General features: G+C 42.1%; 1 protein-coding gene across 1 annotated transcript in view; it reads left to right on the plus strand.

Moving 5' to 3' along the window:
* Positions 1-25,043, plus strand: part of ulk4 (unc-51 like kinase 4) — a 92,500-nt gene that overhangs the window by 44,994 nt on the left and 22,463 nt on the right. Inside the window, exons 24-32 of the mRNA XM_071541182.1 lie at positions 49-170; positions 973-1,029; positions 1,887-1,938; positions 2,538-2,632; positions 6,430-6,481; positions 7,894-8,113; positions 9,450-9,542; positions 15,004-15,052; positions 19,483-19,588. Coding sequence (XP_071397283.1) covers positions 49-170; positions 973-1,029; positions 1,887-1,938; positions 2,538-2,632; positions 6,430-6,481; positions 7,894-8,113; positions 9,450-9,542; positions 15,004-15,052; positions 19,483-19,588 — 846 coding nt within the window. The remainder of the gene's footprint in view (positions 1-48; positions 171-972; positions 1,030-1,886; positions 1,939-2,537; positions 2,633-6,429; positions 6,482-7,893; positions 8,114-9,449; positions 9,543-15,003; positions 15,053-19,482; positions 19,589-25,043) is intronic.

The following is a 25,043-nucleotide window of genomic DNA, read 5'->3' on the forward strand; positions in this document are numbered from 1 at the left end:
CATTTTTAACATAACATCTACTCTCTCCTCTCCTCTCCTCTCCTCTAGAGGAGGTGTTGTGTGCTCTGGGAGGTGTGGTAGGGAGGCGACACCCATCTACAGCCCAGAGCAGACAGCTGAAACACACTTTGCCTACTATGTCTGTAGTGCTGGACCTTCTGTCATCACAGGTAACTCGGACCAACAGGGGTTTTCCTTTATAGTTTTGTCATACATTTGTCATGTATTGTAGCATTATTGTCTGCTGTTATCCACATAGATTTTTCCATATTTGCCAATACTATGTTGAATAAAAAAGTGAATAATTCAACTTATCCATGTATTTTTTACAGTAGCCGTGAGACTTGGGTCTATGGACCTGTTTGTGTGTTTTAGTGTACATAGGTGCCAGATGGGTGGGGTTTACATATAGGGCAATACAGTGATGTGCCAGAAGGTTAAGACAGTCACAAGAAAGTATTTAGGATACCTTTTGGGATTGACAGCTTACATGACACCGTCTTAAATGATGATTAATTGAGATGATGTAAACCCCACCCCTTTGGTACTGTGGTTGGTTAAAAAAATAATTCTAAAAATTATTTGCTAATATGATTTGATCCAGGTCTGATAGTCATACAGACTAATACAGATGTACAGAAGCCACTGAGAGTCCAAATTCCCTCTTATCCATCTTTAAATTCTGTGGCTGTCAAGTACACATCCATGAATCACCATTATGAGTTATGATTTACATTTCATCACAGACATATCTGGCTATTCATCTGCTGATACTGATGGCTCTGAACTAGCTAACTTCTGCTCCCTCAGTTGGAGTGTACATACCGTATGTGTGGGTGTGTGTCTAGGTGTGTGTGTGTTTGTGTGTGTTGTGTGTGTCTTTCTGTCTATGCAGTATGTGTCTGTGTTGCTTACTTCTCCCATCACCCTCTCTATCTATCTGTCTGTCTTTCTCACTCTTTTCTCTCACAGGTCTTCAGGTCTCAGATTGTAACAGAGGAGTTCCTGGCTCAGACTGGAGTGCTGCTGGTGAGTACAGTGCTAGTAGTTAGTACTGCAGATCCACAGTCATCTGGAATTGTCAGAAATAGTGGTTGTTCAAGTGACTGTACAATTCACAACACTGAATTGTGCTGAAGTTCTGGTCCACAGCTTATACAAAATGAAACGCACATGGTACACATACAGTTTGAAGTTCTCCTTACACTCTAATTTGCAGTTTCAATGCATGTTTGTTTTTTTCTGATACCTGTTAAGTAAACTTGGGAAATGAGATTACATCGATTTGATGGCCAGCATAAAAAAAAAAAATGGCAGGCATGTCTTGAATGATGATAGGGGGCGTGGGTCTCAGCACTTATGTGCTGTCATCGCATATTGCATTCAATGAAAAATAAGCACAAACCATTACCCACAGTCAATGGAATAATATTTTCACAAGGACACAGTTTTAATCATTCTGTCTGGCAGAGTGATTGTGGTAGTTAAAACTGAGAGCAAACAAACAGCACTTTAAAAACTAGAATGCATTTGACAAGTTAAAATACAACGTACCAGCAAACATACAGCATTAAAACTCTCAGGATGACACAAAAAGTAGTACTTTCCATTATGGTCCTTAAGCTTTTGGCAGGCAGGCAGACAGAAAATAGTAGCTAGTATACATAACAGCACATATTAATCGGTATATACCGAAAGAGAAAAAAATAAAAACATTATCCATCACTATTTCTTGACCAAAGGCTGCTACTGTATGTTCTTTGTAGTTTGCTCTAGGACTCTGTGTTAATAGTCTCTCTCTCTCTCTCCCTCTCTCTCTCTCTCTCTCTCTCTCTCTCTCTCTCTCTCTCTCTCTCTCTCTCTCTCTCTCTCTCTCTCTCTCTCAGAACTATATCACCTCTATAGAGTCCAGTGAGACCAATCTGTCCGGTGCTGTGGGTGAGTTGCTGTTACTATACTTTCTAATTTCTAATGGAATTTCTGATTTCCAAGATTTGTACTTTGCACTTACCTTTCATGTGATTTGCTGTTGTACATGTTGTATGTTGTTTGTCTGACACTTTCATGTGTGTCATGAATCATGATGCTGCTTCCTCTGCAGCAAAAGGAGATTCTACATGTCAATGGGACTACATGGTTAACAAAAAGTAATGAAGGAAGCATACTGTACTTGAGTAACAGTGTCAATTGAAGTTAGCATGAAAAGCCATATACATTTATTTTAGTATATGGAAATCACTTGGTGTGTGAATGTTTCACCACCTTACAAATCAGCTTTGGATCATGACAAAAATTATGAAAATGTGCTAGGTAAGGAGAGACACAGATACATACAGCCTAATACTGAGATACTTCAATACATCTTGGTTGACTATCATTCTGCTCAGGAGAATTTTGATTTGGAATGACTCTTAAATGAATCTGAGGTTGATTTGAGTAGAATTGGATGTTATTTGACTCCCAGTGACCCCCCTTACGCTCAGTGGGAGTTGAGAGGCTAATTCAGTAGAGTTGAATGTCATTTGATTCCCAATTAGGTGCAGCAGTATGCGAGGAGCTGATTAGGACGACTCTCTCCATTGTAGAAGTCCTGAGCCAGCACCCTGCTCTGATCACGACACATCATAGTACTGTGAGTATGACTGACTGACTGACTGACTGTCTGACTGCTTGCCTGTGTCTGTATGTCTAACTGACAGAGTGCCGACTGTCTGTCTGTGTGTCTGACTGCCTGACTGTCTATCTCAGTGACAGAGCGGCTGTGTGTCGTGAAGAAAAATAGGGCCTTATAGTATCTTATGATACTCAACCAAAGTCAATACATTACCTCTGAAGGCATTGTGGAGACACCTTGCCTGGTATTCTGTTATGCTTCTGTAAGTGTCAAATCTCTAAGATACCTTTTCCCTTATTTCCTTATTTGGAAAAAACATAAGTGGCAGAGGAAATATTATTTCTGTTGTGATCACATTAGATCTGGTTTTTCACCTTCACTTCCACAAGTGAAGGTTACAAAGTTGCCGGTACAATGTTAAGGATGTCTCCGCCTGTGATGAACGTCTCCAGTGTTTGTGTCCATTTCACAAAGTGACAAATGCACCTGGTTTTTATATTCAGTCTGTGTCTTCCAGTCCACTAGGCCTGTCTATTAGAAGTCAGAGGACAGAGGGTCAACTAGCGGGCTATTAGTCCAGACACTAATCAACTATTGAACCAACAGCACCTCATCAGACCTCTGTAGGTGTGTGTGTGTGTGTGTGTGTGTGTGTGCGCGCACTTGTGTGAACATGCGTGTGCCTGTGATGGGGTGACGAGATTGCGTTTAATGACTATTGACGTACGGGAGTGGAGGAGAGAGAAGCAGGAAGCAGACAGGTTGGGAGGAGAGAAAAGGAAGGAGAGGAGGAATAGAGGAGAGGAGCAAAGAGGAGGCTTGTCTCTATTGATAGTCAATAACACAGGAAGACACTTTAATTACCCCCAGCCAACTCAGATTAACTTTTATTGCCCGCTGGACAAGGACACATGCACACACCCACACACACACACACAGACTCACTTTTGAGTTAGGTTTACTGTGGATAAGGGTCCAATTCTCTGAATCTTAATCAGAAGGAAAAGTTTCCAGTAAGTTTGTCTCTTGTGACGGGATTGTGTATTGTGTCACCCAGTGGCATGGATAAACAGTTTGAACAGTGGTATTTACTGTAGTGATAATGATAGGTCCGCAATCCTGCTTCATCCTTGTTGTTACAGGACATTTTTTTTCTTCACCAGGCGCTTGACACATTACGGGAAAAAGTTGCTACATTTGTCCTTCAGCCATCCTGAAAACCTTCACCTATTAGCATTTTTAGCATTACCTATTCAAACCAGCTAGTGATGAGCCAGAGGACTGGAATATTTGAAGAGTCTCCCAGATAACTGAAATATGTCTCACTGAATTGGAATGTGGAAAAACAGCAACACTTTTTAGGCTACACACGCCCCTAAAAAAAAATCAAAATTTTTTAAATTGATTTCAGTCAGTAAGTGTGATGTTATTGCACAAGCTGCGCAGTCAACCAACAAGGCAATCATCAGTGCTTCATTACTTTTTGGGTTAGGTTCAAGTATATTGAATTCAGAGAAGACAGTCATTCAGATGGGACAAAGAATAGTCAATTAAACCAACACATTAGCTTCAAGCTAACGTGCGCTACAGTAGCTTCCTCACACAACTCTTTCTTTTTCCTCTGTCCCTGTATTACCCTTCCTAAAGGTCAAAGGTTGATTTAGGAAGTAAGTAGAAAAAGTAGTAGTAGAAGAAGTAGAAAAAAACATGTAGGAATAACATATAGGAAAGCAGGATTTTCTCTAAATTATTACTGTACCACATACTGAACACACAATACATACAGCATCACACACTGAATACCATATTTGGGTTACAAGCCACTAGCCAACCCACCCAATGGCTTCAACTAGATCACTACCAATGGATACTGTAATTGATAGGTAAATTATTAATACTTTCTGTTAATTTATAGTCTATTCACTACAGCTGCTATTGCATGTGCCACTATGGCAAATAGAGCAAACCACTATCTTAGTCCAGCTGAGTCTGCAGCAATGCAACCATTCAGTCTTCCATTCAGTCCAAGATATATAAAGTTATTGTTAGATGACCTCTGGTTTATATCTAGGAATTGCATGCTAATGCTAGTTTATTTGTTCTTAAGATAAGAACGTAGCTTTAGCACAGCAGCTATACTGAGCGGCTTCACTCACTGCGTGATCAACAACAATGTACACATGTGGTTTTTAGTTTGCTTTCCAGTAACAGAAATGCAGACGACCAGCTGTTGCCTGTGATTTTTCAAAAGGGAGTTTGAAGTAAAAGAAGCATATGCAGCATTGCCAGTCCTGGAAGAGCACAGATGAAATTAATATTTGTGTATTAGCTGCAAAGAAAGGCTGTCAGGCCACCAGTGCGTATTTGCATTTTCTAATGGAAAAAACGAGGCATCTGTGGATACCTGAGACGCATTTTTAATTCCAGGCATAAATGCGGTGAACGAAATTCATATTTGGATGCAATCTGAGCAACTGGACTCAAGTTAGTGTGAGGTGTGAAGGGGTCCTGTGGCTTATTGGCATAATGCAGAGATTTTGGTGGCTATTTTGCATTGCTGTGTACTAATTTAAAACTAGGGGGACAGAAATGGGAGAAACTGGGACCAAAAAAGAGAGGACATGTCACTCCAAGTTCAGAGTTCAGAGAAATTACACCAAGCTCCCCCCCTCCCTCTCCCTCTCTCTCTCTCCCTCCAGTCTTTTGATGGTTACATGATAATGATACACAGAAGGATCTTCAGTAGACAACATCCTTTGTAGTCCCCTTTCTCTGGCTTCCTATTCTAATGACCTACACACACTCAGACAAACACACACAGCATTAGTGTTGTTTCTATGGTAATATTAGTAATCATGCAAATTCATGCAATACAAATTCATAAAAAAAAGCTACCTAAATAAGGGCTTTGACACTGGCGGAAGTGTATTTGTGTGTGTGTGTGTGCGTGTGTGTGTGTGTGTGTGATCAAAGGACTCATTCTATCAGTGTATTTCCATAGTAATTTGATCCTCTGACAGTGGACTGTGTGGTTGATGCCTACTGCATGTATTGCTTGTAACCAATAATATAAAAAACAGTGTCTGCAGATTCAAGACAGACATATATTCAGTTAAGTTATGTTCAGTTTATTCAAAAACTATATTCATATAATCTTCAGATTAAAAATATAGTAAGTGGGGTTTTTTTCAGAGGTAAGGCCCAGTTTTCTTATGTTGTTATTTTTCTAATTTCCTGTGGCTTACAGAAACCCAGTGTCTCCAGTTTGACAGCTGCCACTGTCTCCCATGCATAGGAAATGTTTCATGAGGAGACCTGGGACCAAGATGAACCATTTACAATATGTTATATGTCAAAAACACGTGTTCGTCAATGGGAAAATAAGAAAATTACTGAAAAGTTAACTTTTAGAGGTAAGAGGGTTCAGCACATTGACCATAGTGTGTCTGTTATAGACACAGGGAAACAGAGAGACTCTTAGGTGGCTTTCATCCATATGTTGTTTGGTGCGGACTTACCCAACTTCTTGCCAAGTTCAGATCATCACTCAGGTGCGGACCAAAAACTTGCAAAAGGTTTCTGTCCTCTTCCGTGAAATGAACCGGACCATTACAATGTAACAACCTAGCAAACTCTGGTTACCCATAAGCAGCCAATCAAATTCTAGTATTGCTTCACTGTATGTCCCACTCATTGCTACAGCACCATTGGTACTGCAGCCAGCAGTCAGTTTCCTATATACATGTATCATAGTTATAGATCAATTAAGTGTGGCGTCTGCTTAAACCTTTTGTGTGTTTGTGTGTCTCTTGCAGGTTGTAGATGCCGTCCTTCCTCCTCTGACGACACTGGCTTTCAGCAGAAATGGTAAGAGAGAAGGGGGGGCATTTTTTAGAGAGAGGAGAGAGCGAGACTGAGGGAGAGAAATGGAAATAGGAGGGGACGAGAGAGGAGAGAGGAAGAGATAATAAGAGAGGAAAGAGAGTGTGAAGCAGCGAGGACAAGGGACAGGTTGAAGGAGAGATGAAGAAAGAAAGATGTGGGGAGAGCTAGACATGGCAAGAGAGAGGGGAGATAGCGAGCGAGAAAGAGAGGCCTTGAATGTTTGAACAAGTAAGAATCTCTGCAGCAACTCCAGTATCCAGTGAAAAGCCTCATTGTAATTATCCAGCGCAGTGATTTGGTTTTGGACCCTCAGTGAGTCATCACGCTTTGGTTTCCATGGGTCTCTGCATGACAGAGAAGGAGTATGTTTTGTTGAGCTTTGGTCCCAGGGTAAGACTGCGTCCTTGTACTGTGTGAGCCATTAATACTGTGTGTCTCTGCACCATGTTCGCAAGATAATGTCCTTGTATATATTATATTTTTCTGAGAATTTGTCTCACCGTTTAAAAGTATGTAGATATTAAAGTATCTAGGTATAGTGAGTTCATGAAGTATTCCCTCTAAAAAGAAAACAAGACATACACAAACAGAAATATTTTTTGACTATCCCTTCTAGAAAGAAGAAAAACAATTAAAGTCAATAAAGTGCATAGAGAGAACTGGTCAAAACATGCCATTGAATGTCTTGTTCTCTCAGTCTGGAGCTCCTGTGGTGTCTCAGGACAACGATGGACAGCATCCATTTTATATTGCAGCATTAGGGCTGTCTCAGATTAAAAAAATTCTCAGTCAATTCTAAGGCAGTGGTTATATGATTTTATTGGATTATCAGTTGTCCATTCAATTAACAAACCAGCGAAATTGCTTCTGCACATTACTGTATATTCCCCCTGCAATAAAAACTGCAATTATGCAAGTAAACATTTAGACCTGTATGGGGAAGTTGTATTTTGATGTTAGTGATATACATAAAACTTAACAGAACATAACTTAGTATAACTTAGGTTATGTTCTATTTTAAGATATTTAAAATAATTTGGTGACTAAGTGGGTGCAGCCCTACTCATATTTAGTTCATTACGTATCAAGTTCCTGAGGCTGAGCTCAAGGTTCTCCTGCTTATGAAACCAGACTCTGTTTAACTGTAAATCCATTTTACCTGTCAGCCAATATCTGTAGGCCTGCAGGCTACTGCTGACCACACACTCACACACACATAGACACACACACACAGACACACACACACACACACACACACACACACACACACACAGAGAGAGACAGATACAAGCAGTATTCATATAATATTCAGACATGCTGTATGTGTGTGTGTGTGCATGTGTGTGTGTGCATGTGTGTGTGCGTGTGTGTGTGTGTGTGTGTGTGTGTTTCAGTGGAGTGGTGTATGTGTGTGTTGAGGGTCCTGTCAGAACTCAGTCTACTCCTGCTGGTCCAGGAGGGCCATGGAACCGAGGAGGAGGAGGAGGAGGAGGAGAAGACAGAGGGAGAGAAAGAGAGGAGAGAGGGAGGAGGAAGGAGAGCTGAAGGAAGAGATGAGGGAAGCTCCTCCAATTATCAGCTCTTAGCTCTTATCACCAAATCTCTGCTTCCAAGGTTAGTCTGTCTTTCTGTATGCTTGTTTGAATAACGGTCTGACTCTCTCTCCTCTCTCCCTCTCTTCTTTGTCTCAGTGGACGGCCACACTTAAAGGTGCTATGAGTACCATTTTTAAGCATCAATATAGAATCACTGCCAGATTAGTTATGATGATAATTTGGTATACTTACCATAAACAAAGGAGACCATGGTCAAGACAGTTGGTAACCTTTGTTTCATGCTAAATGGGATAGTGCTAGTTTTTCTCACTCCATTGCTTCCTGTCACAAAGAGGATCTTTGCTTCTTCTGCCAAACGTTTTCTTTCCCCCTTTACTCAAGAAGATAAAGATGTTGTAAGTATTTTTTTTTTCATTGGCCTGTCACTCCTTCCACCATCTGACATTGTGAGAAACTCTGAACACAAACAGAGCTAATGAAGGAACAGCACCCTGTTACTGTTTTGTACCGTAAAGCAATCCAGCAGATTTCCCACAAAATCCGACCCAGTGGCCCACAATGTAAAATTCAGCGTAGAAGCTGGGAGTCTTCATGGCGATAGTCTCGCCGTTTTATGGTAATTGGTAATGTCTGAAAATTAATATGGTAATGATTTATTAATGTCAAAATGCAAATGTAACGTCTGTTAGTCTGTCTTCCTTCCCTTTCCTATAGATCCACATGGTCCATCCTAGTATTTGTGAGATACAGCTAACTGGCAAGTGTCTGTCTTTATACCTCTTAGCATCTGTTGTTAGCATCTTATAGTCTGTTGTGAGCGGAGACAGACAGATATGTAAAGGTTGACATCACGACAGACAGGCTAACAAAAACACCAAATAGACGTTGACATTTGTGGTTTGAATGGGAATCTACAAGCAGGGTACGAATGTGTACCCCAATGGTGTGTTTTTCTCGCTTCGCCCCACATTCTCTGTGTAGATCTATACTCTGCTGCTGCCTACTCAGTGTTTTATTCTTTATTTTTACCTCCTTTTTAAAACTTTCTTTTCCCTCAGTCATGGTTTCCTCACGTGGTACCTCTCCTCCAGCCTCTTTTTCCTCTCTGCATCCTTCTCCTTCCCCACGCTTGCATCTCTCCTCTTCCTCTCCTCTTTTCCTCTCCAATTTTCTCTTCTTCTTCTCTGGCTGCCTCCCTCTCTTCTTATATCCTCTTCTCTCCTAATCTCTCCTCTTCTCCCCTCCCCCCTACTCTCCTCTCCTCTCTACAGATCTGTTCCAGTTTACAGTCCGTTACTAATGATCAGTACAGTACATGAATTATTAACACTAAGAACACTGTTGTACTCTCTGTGTGTGTGTGTGTGTGTGTGTGTGTGTGTGTGTGTGTGTAGGTATGAGTCTCTTCTAAGAGCAGCAGAGCCTATCCCTCTCTACGCTCTCAAACTGCTGGTATCAATGACTGAGCACAGCACACAGATCTGCAGGTACACACACACGCACACACACACACAAACACACACACAAACACACACATGGTACAGCACAACACTTACCATACTGGACCAAGTATCACCATATCAGCTAATATCAACATACTGTGTCACACTAAAGAATACTAAAAACTGTTTGTTGATTATTATTCTGTGGCGCAGTCCTCTGTACAGCAGCACAAACTGACAAGTGAATCCACTCTTTACTGTTATTCTTTTTTTACATACATTATTCTTACTAACAGAAACTATCTTGTATGGATTATACATTTTGAAACTTGTGATACTCTTCTTCTGTCTGACTGTTGTTCTCTATCAAAGTTATAGATAGGGTTTGGTATCAGAATGCTTAAGTGATATTGAAGTGTTTTGCAACCCTAGCGCACACACACACACATACACAAACATAATTACACACACACATACACACGCCAGTCATTCCCAGCTCAGCTCTGTGAATCACTACTAGCTGTTTTTTATTATTCACATACACACACACAGAGAGTTGCACAGACACACACACACACACACACAAACACATTGCATATACAGATACACAAATGATCATTTATTTATTGATGCAGCTGATGCACAGTCAGAGCTAACGGCAACATCAGCACAGCTACAACACTGCTGGAGATCTATGTTCAACAAGACCTTTTGCTCCCCAGCGTTTGCTACATTAGTAGCCAGTTTAGGGAGGGTGTTTGTGGCAGGCATAAGGTTATGATGTGTAAAGACTTGACATATTGTACTGATATATTTTGGCACACTAGCTCCACTTGAAGGGTTTTGTTTAAAAGTGTAATTTGCACTTTTTTGAAATATATGACAGTTACTCAGGAAAAATTATTGCTGGCATTAAAGTAAGGCTCACTATAGTATAATGTTGAAGTTATTCACCATTTAGGAATTAAAAAAAATAACATCTCTTGAGGATGCAGTCATCTGACAGGGAAATAAAAAGAGGTAATGATGTGTTTCCCAATTCTGTTCGCTGCAGCGAGAATCTGCTGATCCCTAGTCTAACCATGAGATGACTCACCTGTCTGTGTGTGTGTGTGTGTGTGTGTTTGCGCGTGTGTGCACTGATGTCTGTGTGTGTGTTTGATAGATGGGTTCTGACAGCAGCTGTCAGTAAATCTTGATTCTCCGGTCATCTCTCTTCTCTTTCCGGCTGTCGACAGAGCGAGAGAGAAAGCGAGGGAGAGAAAGCTGGAGAGGGAGGGGAGAGAGAGAGAGAGAACGGGGGGAAGGCGAAGGGGGGACAGAGGGATGGAAGGAAGGATGGAGGCAGGGAGGAAGAGAGGAGGAGAAAGGCAGGGAGAGCGAGAGAGAGAGAGAGACAGATGGGGAGAAAGGTAACGCTGGGTGTGAGGGAAAAAGGTAGAGGGAAGAGAGGAGGGAGAGATGAAGGATTAATGGATGAGAGAGCATGAATAGACATGCATCACCTCTGGCTGTGAAGAGGAAAGGGGGCATGAAGGAAGGAGAGAACAGAGAGTGCAACAGTCCCTCACCAGATGTCCTTTCGGTTGTACATCAGCCAACTGACTGAATCAGGAGCCTTCTTTAGTAGGAGAAAGCGGTTACTACCTTAGTGATACAGAATTTATCTTCTAACTGTGCTTGCAGTTTGTTAGGTCAGTTAGTCTTACAAATCCAGTGGTACTGGCAAAGTAGAAGTAAACACATACGGACAAGTTCTGTAACCAAACCCTACTCTCAACCCCTATACTTTCTTCCTCTGCTTCCATCCTCTTGTGTTATCTACTTCAGCCCTAATAACTCAATGGTCCTCTTATCGCTAATATCCCGCTCTCTCCTCCTCTCCCTCCATCCATCCCAGAGTTCAAAGTTCGTCCTTCGTAGCTGAATACGCCCCGACTTCTCTTATCGCCAAAATTACCCCCTCTCCTCTCCTCTCCGTCTTTCCCTCCATCTCTCCTTATCCCCCTCTCTCCTTGGCACTGCTAGAGTGACGTGAACTTTTCAAATTGGTGTCAGCACTCTTCTCTCCACATCTCTCTTTCTTCTCGCTCACTCTCTTTCCTCTCTGACATTATTAACAATATTTTACATTTTTCTCTCTGTGCCTTCTCTTCCTCTCTCTCTCTCTCTCCATCTCTAATTTATTAACGTTAGTCTACATTTCTCTCTTTCTCTCTGCCCTCTCTCTACCACTCTCCCTCCGTCACTTCGGTTATACAATCAGAAATTAAATTGCCTGGGTCTTGGTTAGATAAGTGTGGCTGTGAAGCCAGGCGCGCAGTAATTAGATGGTAAATTGGGGACATTAACGTTGGGAAGGCAGCCTGCTGTCTCTCTCTGCATTATCACAGACCAGACACACCTTCAAACAACTACATTTACTATGACCTTTAGCCAAAGAGCCAAAGTGCCCCGCACTGTGCTTGTGTGTGTGTGTGTGTGTGTCCATGTATGTTTCACCATGTGTGTATATGTCCATGTCAAATGTGCCTGCTAATGCGTTAGCGCTCTTCCTATGTGCTTATCAGCCAAGGATAGAATAGTGCATTCACTCAGTCTAACTGGGTCGGCTATATGGTGACTGTAGAACAGTGTCTACAATGGTACGTACCTATCTTAAAAGCCTATGTGTCTTTAAAAAAGTTAACATTTAATGTGTCTTGCAGCATGAGTTGATAGCTTGACTTTGACTCAACCTTGCAAAATCGTTACATCATTGAATAGCAAAAGAAGTATTGCTATAGTCATTTGAACACCTAAGCCTCTCTAAGCCAGGGAATATTTGGAATAGCTAGGTGTTAACATCACCAAGGTGGTAAGTTTCACACGCTAAAAGCTTCTCTAATGGCACATAACAGCCTGCAAGAAGTTGGTGGTGGTAGCCCAAAGATTGTCTAGGAACATCTTAGGGGAATAATGGAGGCGAATGAGTGATTCTTGCAACTCCCTTAAAAACTGCTGATGAGGTGCCCTTGAGCAAGACACTTAACCCCCAACTGCTCCAATGACCAGCAATAGTAGACCCTGGTTACACTGGTGTGAATGTGTAAAATTACGGCCACAATGAAAGGACTAGACATTTTTAAAACTCTTCCAGTCTTATGCATAAAAAAGTGGAATATTTAAAAATATTCTTTTAGATGTTCAGACAAACAAATTAAGGTCTGCTATTTAAGAATTGAATTGACCAATCCCTTGGATTCAGTGTAATTTATTGCTAGTGGGGATGAATTTACCTATACTGCCTCAGTTTTAGGCCTAGTATTCTGATGGGTTATTCAGAATATAACCTAATGACTTCAGTTTGGTGCTTATCATTTTTTTACTTGAAATGTCAATGACAGCCTTTCAAAATCATTGTAGAATTCCAAATATTAGGGCTATTGAAATATCGAGTGATAATATATTGAGCTACAAGTGTTTCAGCTGACAGCAGAGTTATGATGTATTACTAGCAGAGCAGAAGTTAATCTATTGTAGTGGTTGTCCATAATGTGGTAGTTCTGATGCAGGCTATTGCAAAGCTTATACTGATGATGTATGACTAATACAGCAACCTGTCTGGTATGTCCTAGTTATTACAGGCTGTACCACTGTTGTGCTGTGCTCTCTCCACAGGGTGTTGTGTGCCGTGTCTATTGATGTATTGCTGGTAGTCTAGGGGTGGTCTAGTTTATCATGTAGTGCTGGCCTGGCTTGTCCTCTCCGCTCTCAGCCTGTCATTTTTCTAATGGGAGGCCATCCATCACGTCTAGGAACACAAACACACACACACTCAGACACACACAGACACAGACATAAACACACAGCCCTTCACAGCAGGGTTTAACGTTGAGTCTTATGGAGACAGAGCTGAATATACACCATTGATCCCTCTGGATTCATTCACCACAGCAAGTAAAGAACCACTGCTAAAGAAATACAGTCAACAGCCACTTTATCAGGCCTGCCTCCCTGTTTCGGCAAGCAGCTCGCTCCTCCAGACAGTGAATCACATGGCTGTGACTTAGCATATTGAGGACATAGACAGGGTAACTGTCCGACTAAACATACAGAAGGGGCAAGAAGCATGATGTATGGGACTGTGAACAGGTGGGCTCCAGCAGCAAAAGACCACGCTGGGCTCCACTCCTGTCAGCTGAGGACAAGAAGATGAAGTTACAGTTGGCGCATGATCCCAAAAACTAGACAATTGAAGAATGGAACAATGTTGAACAGCGTTGCTCCGACGAATCTCAGTTTCTGTTCCTTTCTCTCCTTGCTGGCGGCAGGGTCAGGATTTGGCGTAATGGTGTGGGGAATATTTTCTTGGCACACATTAAGATGAGATGAAACTTTATTGATCTCCGTGTGGAAATTAGGTTGTTGCAGCACAGCGGCAAAAGTAATCGGGTTCAGCGGGGAAAAGACAAAAAGAACCTGAGCACACAAGTAGAATATAAAATACGCAATAAAAAAAAAAAAGTTTAAATGGTGCATATGTATATACAGGCAGACTCTGAGGTTACAAAACATTAGGACCACCTTGCTAATATTGAGCTATTGAATTTTGTCGTAATATTTTTCCTGACGAGGAGAACCATGCTATGCGTTGCCCCTTATTTAAACAAAGGCTTCAATAAGTAGTCTGATGCTTCCTAGACTGACTATAAATCTTAGTTAGAATGAAGACAGATTTTTAAATTAATGGATAGGCTGTGTTACCTTCAGCATACTAACACCTGTCAGACTTCAGCCTGCTCTCTCTCTCTCTCTCTCTCTCTAACACACAAAAACACACACAGACACAGGAGCATACACACACACACACACACACACACAGTAATTGGTTGTGACTCAAAAAGCCTTAATCAATAAGTGGACAGAATGTCATTTCTAATATAGACATCCATCTCTCTCTTTTCATTCTCCTTCTGTCTCTGCTTTTTTCTCAGTTATTCTCAGTGGCAGGATCTAAACCGTCTCCTCTCTCTGCCTCCACTCCCTCCTTCCATCCACCCATTCCTCCTCTCCTCTCTCCTCCCTCTATCCTCTTTTCAATTATTCTCCCCTCTCCTCTCATCTTTCCCTTCCTCTCTTCTCGTCTTCTAATCCAATCTTCTCTCTTCTTGCCTCATCCTCTCCTCCTCTCCTCTCCTCTCCTCTCCTCTACCTTCATCTTCTCCTCTAATCACATCTCGTCTTTTCGTCTCTCCTTTCTCCCCAATTCCACCTGTACCAGACAGAAGTCAGTGTAGCGGAACTCCAACCTTAATGAAGATGAAACAGCCCAGCGTGTGTGTGTGTGTGTGTGTGTGTCTCTGCATGTGTGAACAGTAAGGTGAATTTCCTCCAAATTTAATTCATTTCTCACCCCTCTTCTCTCTCTGTGTCTCTTGTTATACCTCCCCACTCCTCCACCCTTCCCACACACCTTCTTCTCTCTCTCTCTCTCTCTCTCTCTCTCTCTCTCTCCCCCCCTCAGGTTGATCAAACACAGTAAGATCCTACCGGTGGTCTTTCAGCTTATTATGGTAAGAAACCAATCTCAGTCAATCCATCAATCAATCTGTACATCATTCAATCAGCCGGTTATCTTGTCAGTCAGCTGGTCAATATATCACATGGTCAGTCATTATTTTGTGGTAAGTTGTGGGATTTCTACTTTACCTTAGTGCAATTCTGTTCTGTTCTGTTGAGCTCTGTCATGTTATCTTCTGCTCTGTTGAGCTTTGATAGGAGCTCCATCTCTGTCACCTTCCTTGTGTCTTTCTCTCCATCTCTCTCTCTCTCTCTCTCTCTCTCTCTCTCTCTCTCTCTCTCTCTCTCTCTCTCTCTCTCTCTCTCTCTCCTTTATTGATGTGTTATGTAAATCAGCCTGAGTGGTGTTGACCTATTAGAGAGCTAGTGTAATTGACTGGCAGGTCAGCCGCTGAGAGGGGGAGGGGTTAATGGAGTGGGAATATGGACCCCACTATTAAACTCGCACACAAACGAATACACACACACACACACACACACACACACACAAACACACACCACTTGTCTGTTATCAGCGAAGCATAACAATGTTTCCAGTAAACAATTTATTTCACCTGACCTTCTACGCAAACACACACTCATGCACCCACAAGGAAACACGGCGCTGCCTGTATTCTCCAAACCTGAACACTTGTATTGGAGCGAACAATTTATTTGCTTTGAACCCTCTGCACACACACGCATACACACACACACACACGCGCTAAATAATCAGTGTTCTGCATGGCTGCCTGTCCAGCCGCGACTAGCTGATGCAGAATGTTAAACACTCTGATCCAACAGCCTGATTAACTCCACTCCTGATTTTTTACTCCTGTCTGAACCAGTCACGTCGGGACCCATTAGTGCCATCTGCACTGCTCACGTTTGGATTGATTTGTGCTGCCTGAACCACTCACATCTGGATTGATTAGTCCTGTCACTGGTGATCACAGTTGTCATGGAGAAACTCACTTAATTGTATTTGTCTAGATGATAAAGTAGTCCTGCTTGAGACATGAAAGGGCTCGGAAGCCGCCTAGGCCGGTGTTTCTTAACCAGTTGGTTGCGGCGCCAAAGCGAGGCACGAGACCCTTCTGTCAGGGTCGCAGACATGCACTCTTAAAAATCGGTCTCAATTTTAAATGGTAGCCACTGTTAGCCACTATTTTATATTAGCCAATAATATCTAAGCCAAATTCAGTCTGACTTTAAGTGTTATGAATATCTTATCTTTAACTGCAGTCACCTATATATAATAAAATGATAATAAGGTTGTCTTGATCTCATAACATGCCTTTGCCTGACATGAAAGACCCAGGACAGTGGGTCAAGGCTGTCATCATCAAAGTTTTGTATGTCCTAAATTAATATACTTAAATCAATGTACTTTATATGCACCCACGGTTTCAAGTATAGTAGTCCTCTTTACGGCGTATTAGGCTGTATGTATCACATAGTCACAGTTTAAACCAAAATAATTTTTCTTTGTTATGTTGTTGTTACCGACATACAGGTGGTTCTAGGTGTGATTTGCTGTCACTGTCTTAAGCCTCAAGCTACTGTACATGATGAGTACCAGCCAGGCTTATCAGCCCATACACAGATCACACTGATGTGCACAGACCCCGCAGGCAGAACTGGTCTATCTCAGAGAGGATCAGTTAATGAAATGAGGGCAGGAGAGAGAAGGAGGAGAGAGGGAGGGGGGGCAGGGCAGGGCAGAGCAGGAGTAGGGAGAGAGGGAGAAAAGAGGAATAAGAGCAAAGTACAGAATAACAGGCCTAACCTCTGTCAAATTATTTTTGTGTCATGTGTAATTTGGCATTGCCTCACCTTACACTTGTTTCTCTCCAAATCCACTCCATCTCCAATATCACAGGTCACAACTACAACATCCTGTAATTGGCTGAATGAATTTGATCTTTTCCTCAACATTGTGCTCTAACAACAATATACACTGTAATATACACTGTAGGTAGAGCATCTCATTCTTTTCAAATGTGTCCCGCAGGAAGAAATATTTGGCAATATTCCTAGACGCCTATCAAATATTCATGTTATATAATCTTACAAAGTATGAAAACACGATTGATCTGTAATAACAATGAAAAGACCATTGTAAAATAGATCAGGTGAAGACACAAATGAATGATTAATGAATTTGAAATACTGTGTAAGGTGTGCATGTCCAATACACCTGTTGCTAGTATGAACATTATAATAAGAGGCCCCAAATTAAAAGGCTTTCATCAGAATTAATGGGATTAAGAATAGTGCAGTTGCAAATGCAGACAGGAATTTATATAGGTAACAGTGGGTTATAAAAAACATAATATACTGAAAAAATACTTATAGTCATCTTAGAAAAATGACCAACCTACACTGTTTGAAAATATTAGCCATATACAGTATTATGGCCTCACTGATATTTAATAGTAAATAATATATGTTTCATAGCATATTTTTCAAATATGTTTGTGGGTGGCAGTAGCCTAGAAGTTACAGAAGTGAACATGAATGAGAAACATTCTCCCCTCCCTAAACAGCTACTGTTAAAGTAATCTCATAAATCAGATTATAATATTACCATAGTAACATCTGAAGGTGTATGTAGCACGCTTTACCAGATATCCCGCCTTCACTTAGTTGGTGAATGGATTTAACCAATCATAAGTGGGACTTGCTACATGTAAACAGAGCCCCATGGAAAGACCCGCTGTTGTACTCAACTTCCACTGCAATTAAACCGTTACCGTATCCTGTAGCCAGGCGAGCCAACATGTCTGGCTTGTCTAATAAATGCTGCAAGCATAGTTCCTGAAGTGGTTTGATATGGAGAGATTAGCCCAACAAGTCAGACGATGGAATGCTGCGCCTCCTATCTGACATCTACGCGTTGGCTAATTACAAAATACGTCTCCCGGTGAAAACAACTGTTCATAGAGTTGCTTTGACTTACCGGGATGGTGTGTGTCGGTCTTGTCTCTCATGTAAAAACAATAAAATATGGAAGAGAGACAATTTTCTACGTCTCATGCGCGGAAGCTGAACTTCAAAATAAATAAATAATAAATAAATACTCACAGCATGTTGCGATAATATAATACTTCCTTGGTCAGACTATGGGAGGCGTAGTTTGCGTAGTTTTCCATGGATCTGATTCATCAGGCAATGGAGAGATGAAAGTTTTTCCGAGAGCATTTCCTCCTTCGGAACTTGCTAACAACTCTCTCAAGTGGAAGTGCTCTCTCCGGGCTTTAAATTACAGGGACAGAAAGGATATGAGTGTAGTTCAGGTCAGAGTTAACTCCCAAGCGGAGGTTGCCCCCACAGTCGAATCAGGATGGATTTGACTCTGAAGCTTTAAATTTATTCTAAGCTTGTTAAGGAGTTTGATCAATAACAGCGTAAGTGTTTGTAAATTCATGACCAGTCAATAACTGTGTTTTTCTGCTCCGTGGATTTATTTGGAGTAGTTTAATACATGCATGACCCCCAAGGACACACACACACACACACACACAGCGAGAGAGAGAGAGAGAGAGAGACAGAGCTATGTCCACTTTAATTTTTCAGGTTTTAGAGGCGGTAGTGAATAAAAGCTCACTGACCTCCATGCCTGTCTATCAGCTCATATTGCTTTAAGCTGAAGTTGAGTGATTGCTGACCTTGTAATGATACAGTCATAATTGAACCACAACATTTCCCTGACCTGACTACTCTCTCTCTCGCTCCCTCTCACTCTCTCTTTTCTGTCTCTCTCAGTGACTCAAGGATAACAGCAGTAGTAATATTAGCAGCAGGACAATCCAAAATGCGGTAGCTACCCTGTCACATAACACTCTCTCTCTCTCTCTCTCTCTCTCTCTCGCTCTCTCTCTCCCCCTGTCTCCTGGCTATCACTAAGAATATTAAGTGTAGAAAACAGGAAGACTAGCACGCTCAGCCCGCCTCTCCCCGCTCTCCCCTACTCATCAAGTAGCAGTCTGTGCGCAGCTGATTGACAGCCCGGAGCCCTCCTGCTCCACATTTTGCCTCAATTGGTCCAATGCCCGAGCCACAAAATTGACTTTGAAAGCAAATAGCAGAGCAATGGTGCTATCAATATATATACAGAAATGTATTATATATCTGATATATTACCTTACTCATTTATGGTCACCCGACATGGGGTGTTACTTTTACTAAATTCAAACAAAATGTCAAATTATGAAACCTATCTACAGCGGCTTTAATTTTGACAAACACTAGCCACTAGCCACAACAATGCCACTGGTGTGAGATAGAGGCTCACAATTAATTTGACAATGATACTGTATATTGATGTTTAAAACATGTTTGCAACACGTAACACCTTTTAATAGTGGACTTACCCAGAATGCAGTACTTTGTAACCTAACCTGTAACCTAATTATCTATCTCCGTCTCTCACTGTCTCTAGGCTAACAGAAGCAATGTCACCAGTGGGATGGTCCAGAATGCAGTAGCCTTGCTATGTAATCTAAGTGGAAACACAGTCTTGGACCTGGAGCCACTGTACCAACAAGGTACGTCTGCATACACTACAGATGGAGAGAGGGACGGTTTAACTTTCCCCAGCTTCGAAAAAAATATCTTTCTCTTACTTTCTAGTTCTTAGTTTTGTGTTGTTGTCTCTTGCACTTAAGTACTCGGCTGCTGACGATCACAATGAATCATGAGTGAGTGTGTGAGTAAGTCCTAGTGGCCTGTCTGTCATTGAACCTACTGTGTGCATGTATCACTACACTCTGCTAGTAATAGTCATGTCACTTGTTGACACCTTGTTTTCCCCAGACTGAGTCCTGCTGCAGCATTATGCATAGTCAGGTCAACAACCCTGGGGCTGTGTGTTTGTGTGTGTGTGTGTGTGTATGAGGCAGAGACGATCCTTATATGTCCTTAAGCCATGCTGAACATCTATAATTTTTGAATTTCCTGTAGATTAGTAGATTGGACGCATGAAGCATTTACAATCTGTGTGTGAAGACATTTTTGAGAAGTGAGATCATTTTGGCCAGTCCCTTGGTCTTCAATGGCTAGTGTGGGGTTATGACTTTAATTAGAATTAGATTAGGTTTAGCTTAGTGTAAGGGTTAAGGCTAGACATGTAGCGGTGAGGGTTACATTTAGTTTTAGGGGTTAGGGAATGAATGTAGTCAATGCACGGTCTTTGTGTGTGTGTGTGTGTGTGTGCAAATGTTTCAGGACGCTGTAAGCAGCAATGAAAATGCCACACCACCCCTACGCAATAATACACCTCTCTTTCTCAACTTTCTATTTGGGGCTGTCTTCATCCCTCTGTCTCTCTTGTCTTTCTGTGTCTCATTCTGTCAGTCCATCTTTTCCTCTGCCCCCCCCCCCCCCCCCCCCCTACCCTCCCACCACCAACCCCTCCTCTCCCTCTATTTCCATTGGGTCAGCAGTGCGGTAGTTCAGTAGTCAGCATCATTATCGTCCAATCAGCTGTCCTCTCAACAGGAAACTGTCAACCCAGCACTAATACTAGACTGGCAATTAACGCTATCTCTCTCTCCTCTCCTCTCCTCTCCTCTCCTCTCCTCTCCTCTCCTCTCCTCTCCTCTCCTCTCCGCTCCTCTCCTCTCCTCTCCTCTCCTCTCCTCTCTTTAACTCTATTGCCCTAAACTCTGCTGTATTCACCTTGTCTCCACTCCTCTTGTCCCTCCTTTCCTTTCCTTTCCTCCTCCCATCCTCTGTTCCAATCTGTTCTACTCGACTCTCATCTTGCCTCGTTCTCTCGTCTCTGCTCCCCTCCTTTCCTCTCTTCCCACTTTTTTCCTCTCCTCTATTCTAGGCTACTCTTTTCTTCTCCCCGCTCTTCTCCACCTCTCTTCCCCTCTCTCGGTCGCAGTTTCACCCTAGATCAGTCTGGCGGTGGGGAGGAAGAAGGGAAAGGGAGGAGGAGAGAAGAGGCGAAGGGAGGAAGCGTGTATAATTGGCTTTTTAAGGTGTGACAGAGAGAGGAGGGGGAGGGTGGTGTGTGTGTGTGTCTGTGTGTGTGTGTGTGTGTGTTGGGGCCTGTGAAATAGACAGTGAAGAAGAGCGAAGTAAGGAGATGTGTGTGCGTGCTCTGTGTGTATGTGCGAAAGAGAGAGAGATGTGAGTGTGCAGGGGGGGCTGAACGCAGGAGCACACAGGATGAGCTGTGTGTGTGTGCGTGTGTGTGTGTGTCTGTGTGTGTGTGTGTGTGTGTGTGTGTGTGAGGAGATGAGGTTTATAATTGGGCAGATTTGCCTCCGACTGAGATAATACCCCCTGGGGAATGAAGACAGCGAGAGAGAGGAGCGAGAAAGAGAGAGAGACAGAGAGAGGGAGGAAGAACGGAACAACAGAAGGAAACAGAAGACGGAAAGTGGGTGAGAAAGAGAGAGAGAGAGAGAGGGGAGGGAAGGAAGAGATGAGAGAGGAGAAGATGAAGTCAGGAGAGCAGAACGGGAGGTAAAAAGGGTGACAGAGGGGTGAGATGGAGGGAAAGAATGGGATACAGAGAGAGAGAGAGAACGTGGTGCAGTTGGGTGAGGGGGTGGGGGTGGAGGGAAACAATGACATGAGAGAAGATAAAGTTAGCTGGATGGGAGGCAGATTGAGAGAGGCAGGAGGTGGGGGGGGGTGACTTGATAGGTGAGTAAGAGAAGCCTTAATGTTAAATTCCCCCCAAAACCAAATTCTTTTAATGTTTTCCACATTTCAATGATCGTGGACAGTTCAGTTTAATTTGTGAACATGCAGAGATCTCTCTCAACACTAGAAACAAGAAAGCCCAGCTTCTAATCTGTGATTACATCAGGATACAAAGCCTGGAGCTTCTCCACCGACAGTGAACTGGAGACTGACTTTGTGGGCACAGTCATGACAAGTAACCTGGCGGAAATGGACACATTTTCTGGAACATAACTGTAAGTCCTTCTATGAAATGAAGCTCATATGGATGTACAAAACTAAAAAAAACTAAAAAAAAACGCACAACATCCACAGTGTCAGTCTGTAGTTCATTCTAAGCAGAGAAGCTCAAATTTAGGCCCATAAATCCAGAAACCGTATCACAGTTGTCCCTATCAGAGGGTTTTGGAGCACCTTGAGTTTGGACTGAGGCTGGGTGGGCAATGGGGTGCCACTTAATTAAAGCATGTTTGTCCCTTAATTAGCTAAAGAAACCCTCAGAGACTCTTCAGGTCTTGAAAATCCTTGAAAGTGTGTGAATTTGAGTCTTTGAGATTCCTCTCCTCCAGGTTTGATCAGTAGTCCATCCTTGTTATTTCTCTTGGCCTTATGTTAAAAGCTCAAAGGATGTTTTTAAGTAATTTCTGCCAGGCTTGTTATATAGTTCCTTTGGAGCTTACGTCTAGAAACCGTCACTTGAAATAGGATTCAGGCTATTTCCCCCAACTGTCCAAAGAATTCTATAATGGTTATACCGCACAGCGTCCATGTGTGTCCAATCAATAAGAATGGCCGCTGGCATAATTTATACTACAGAGATTTGTATTCCATATTCATGTTCTACATATTAGGAAGTGCCCAGGAGGTCACTGGATAGACACATTTACATAATGACAATCAATAAGACACTTCTGACAGTAACGCTGAGATGTTTTGCACTGTTCTGAAAACATACAGACAGGCTGGAAAACAGAGAAATAGACTTTGGTAATTTGCATTCAGTATGTGTAGAAAATGTTATTAGTAAATCAGTAGCAGATGTATTTATTGTTCAGCTATACTTGAAGCATGTAGAGAGAGTCAACAGGATACATAGATAGTGAATGCATCTTATGACAATATTACGCTATTCTGACAGTGTCTTATGCAAGAGTCCCAGATACAGATACAACTTTTCAATCTGGGACTTTAGCTCATTTGTTTGTTTGTTTTTCAGGGGGCTCCTGGAAACACTGGGAATTTCCACCAGTTTCACTAACATTTAAATGCCAAATATGAAATTGTATGAATGACTAGTCTAAAAATAGGAATATGTGGCAACAGGCATAGCAGAAGCTGTTTCTCAGACATTCCCCGCCAACCCAAATGTAGCCTATTTGCTTTCCCATCATATCTGGAGCATGTACTCTAGTTCAGTACACCTGCTATTTAAATCCCTCAACCTCCACAAAGGCAAGCATGTCACTCAGTGTCATATTTGGAACAAGTTGTTTGCTCTGGTCAGGCAGGATCACATCTACAGTGAGTTGTCATGTAAGATGTAGCTAATAGCTGTTAGCTTTCTTTGGGTAGCTCCAACAGGGTCACACTGAAAATTATACCGGTTACATTGAAGTGTTCAGTAAGCATATTAGCTCAACCATGTTCTGGATCTGACTGCATCACACCCTCCACCGAGGAAACTAACCCAAATATCCCAAATTAGTTTAAACCCAGATTATTGGGGAAAATCCTGTTACTTCTAACCATGTAAACACTAAAATCGAACTTTCACAGATTACATCTATATCACTCTCGGTCTCTGTTTATTAGGGTTTTTTCTGTCCCCACAAAACTTTCCTAATTTGCTTAGACAGTTATAAATCCTCTGTACTATCCATCCTGTTGATTCCCTATAGAACTCATTTTGCCGTGGCTTATAAATAGATATTACTGCAAAGGGTTGTGGAACATCTATTTTTAACCTAGTTTAACTCCAGACTCTAAAATAGGACACAGCACAATGGTTTCAACTCATAAATTATTCCCCCAGTCATGAAATGAGCGGGTAACAATTGTACAAATGGGACATTGTTAAAATTGACTTGTCATTGACTGAACAGAGTTGCAGTCCCTCTGATGACACTTATTAGTTATCTCTCTCTTCCTCTGTCACACACTCACAGAAACAAACATGCACACACGCACACACCTGTCAGTCATTACTGACTATCCTGAATGAAACCTCTAAAGGAAAACTCCCATCATTACACACGCACACATACACACACACACACAGACACACAGACACAGGCATGCACGCACATGTATGGGATATTTATGGCTTTGTGTGTGTGTGTGTGTGTCTATATGTGCTACATACGTATGTCATTTATGTTGAAGAGACAAATGCATTGGATTCAAGTGGTTACTGTTGCAGACAACCCATACATTTTTTTGGGTTGTGCCAGATGCATGTATAACCTGATCTAATTATCTCCTTTTGATTGGAAACCAGTGGTAAACACTATGTGTGTTGTGTGTGAGACCAATGCACCTTGCACATGACCCCTGTGCTGTAGTCTAACACAGGGGTACCCAGCATTTTTTTTTACCAAGTGACCCCATAGTGGAAATATTGTGTCACCCCAAAATCTAAAAAGCACAAAAATTATATGCCACAATATATGCAACAGATTGACAAAACAGCATGTGATTCTTTAGAGGTATGGAAATAAATCTACTTGATGAGTATATAAGTCTAAAGGCAGTGGTGTCCTAAGGGTTGAGGAAACAAGCCTGTGACCAGAGGGGTGTTTGAAGTCCTGGTCTTCAATAATCTGGGTGGGTGAAGTGACCAAGACCCGTTTTTTCTCCCTGTCGACATGCCATTGAGCAAGGCATGTAGCCCTCAACTGCTAAGTAGAGGACCGTGGTAATGCTGCCCAGCTCTACCCTGTGTGTGTGTGTGTGCGTGCGTGTGTGTATGTGTGTGTGTGTGTAACCCTCTCCTCCCTCTACAATTTCTCCTTCAGGCCACTCCTGGTAAATAAAGATAAATAATTTAATAAAATCCTGGTCAAGCTGCATAGCTTTTAACAAGGTCTCTGTGCAGCTCAAATGTAGTTTGCAGTGTTTTTTTTCCATTTCAAAATAATGGCCTCTCCTTATTATTGCAATAATTTCAGATTAACTGTGAATATTTATAAGGATTCCAGTTTCACATGAGGGGAGCTCACCCGGGCTTCTTTACCCCAAGGGAAGTCTGGCCTTTCCAGGTTTGCAACATGCTGATCTGTGCCACAGTCTATCCCGCTGTACTGC

Source organism: Centroberyx affinis, unplaced genomic scaffold, assembly GCF_046629955.1.
Source record: "Centroberyx affinis isolate AG114_WGS23_722 - 3 ecotype Tasmania unplaced genomic scaffold, CSIRO-AGI_Caff_v1 ptg003815l_1, whole genome shotgun sequence".
NCBI lineage: Eukaryota > Metazoa > Chordata > Actinopteri > Beryciformes > Berycidae > Centroberyx > Centroberyx affinis.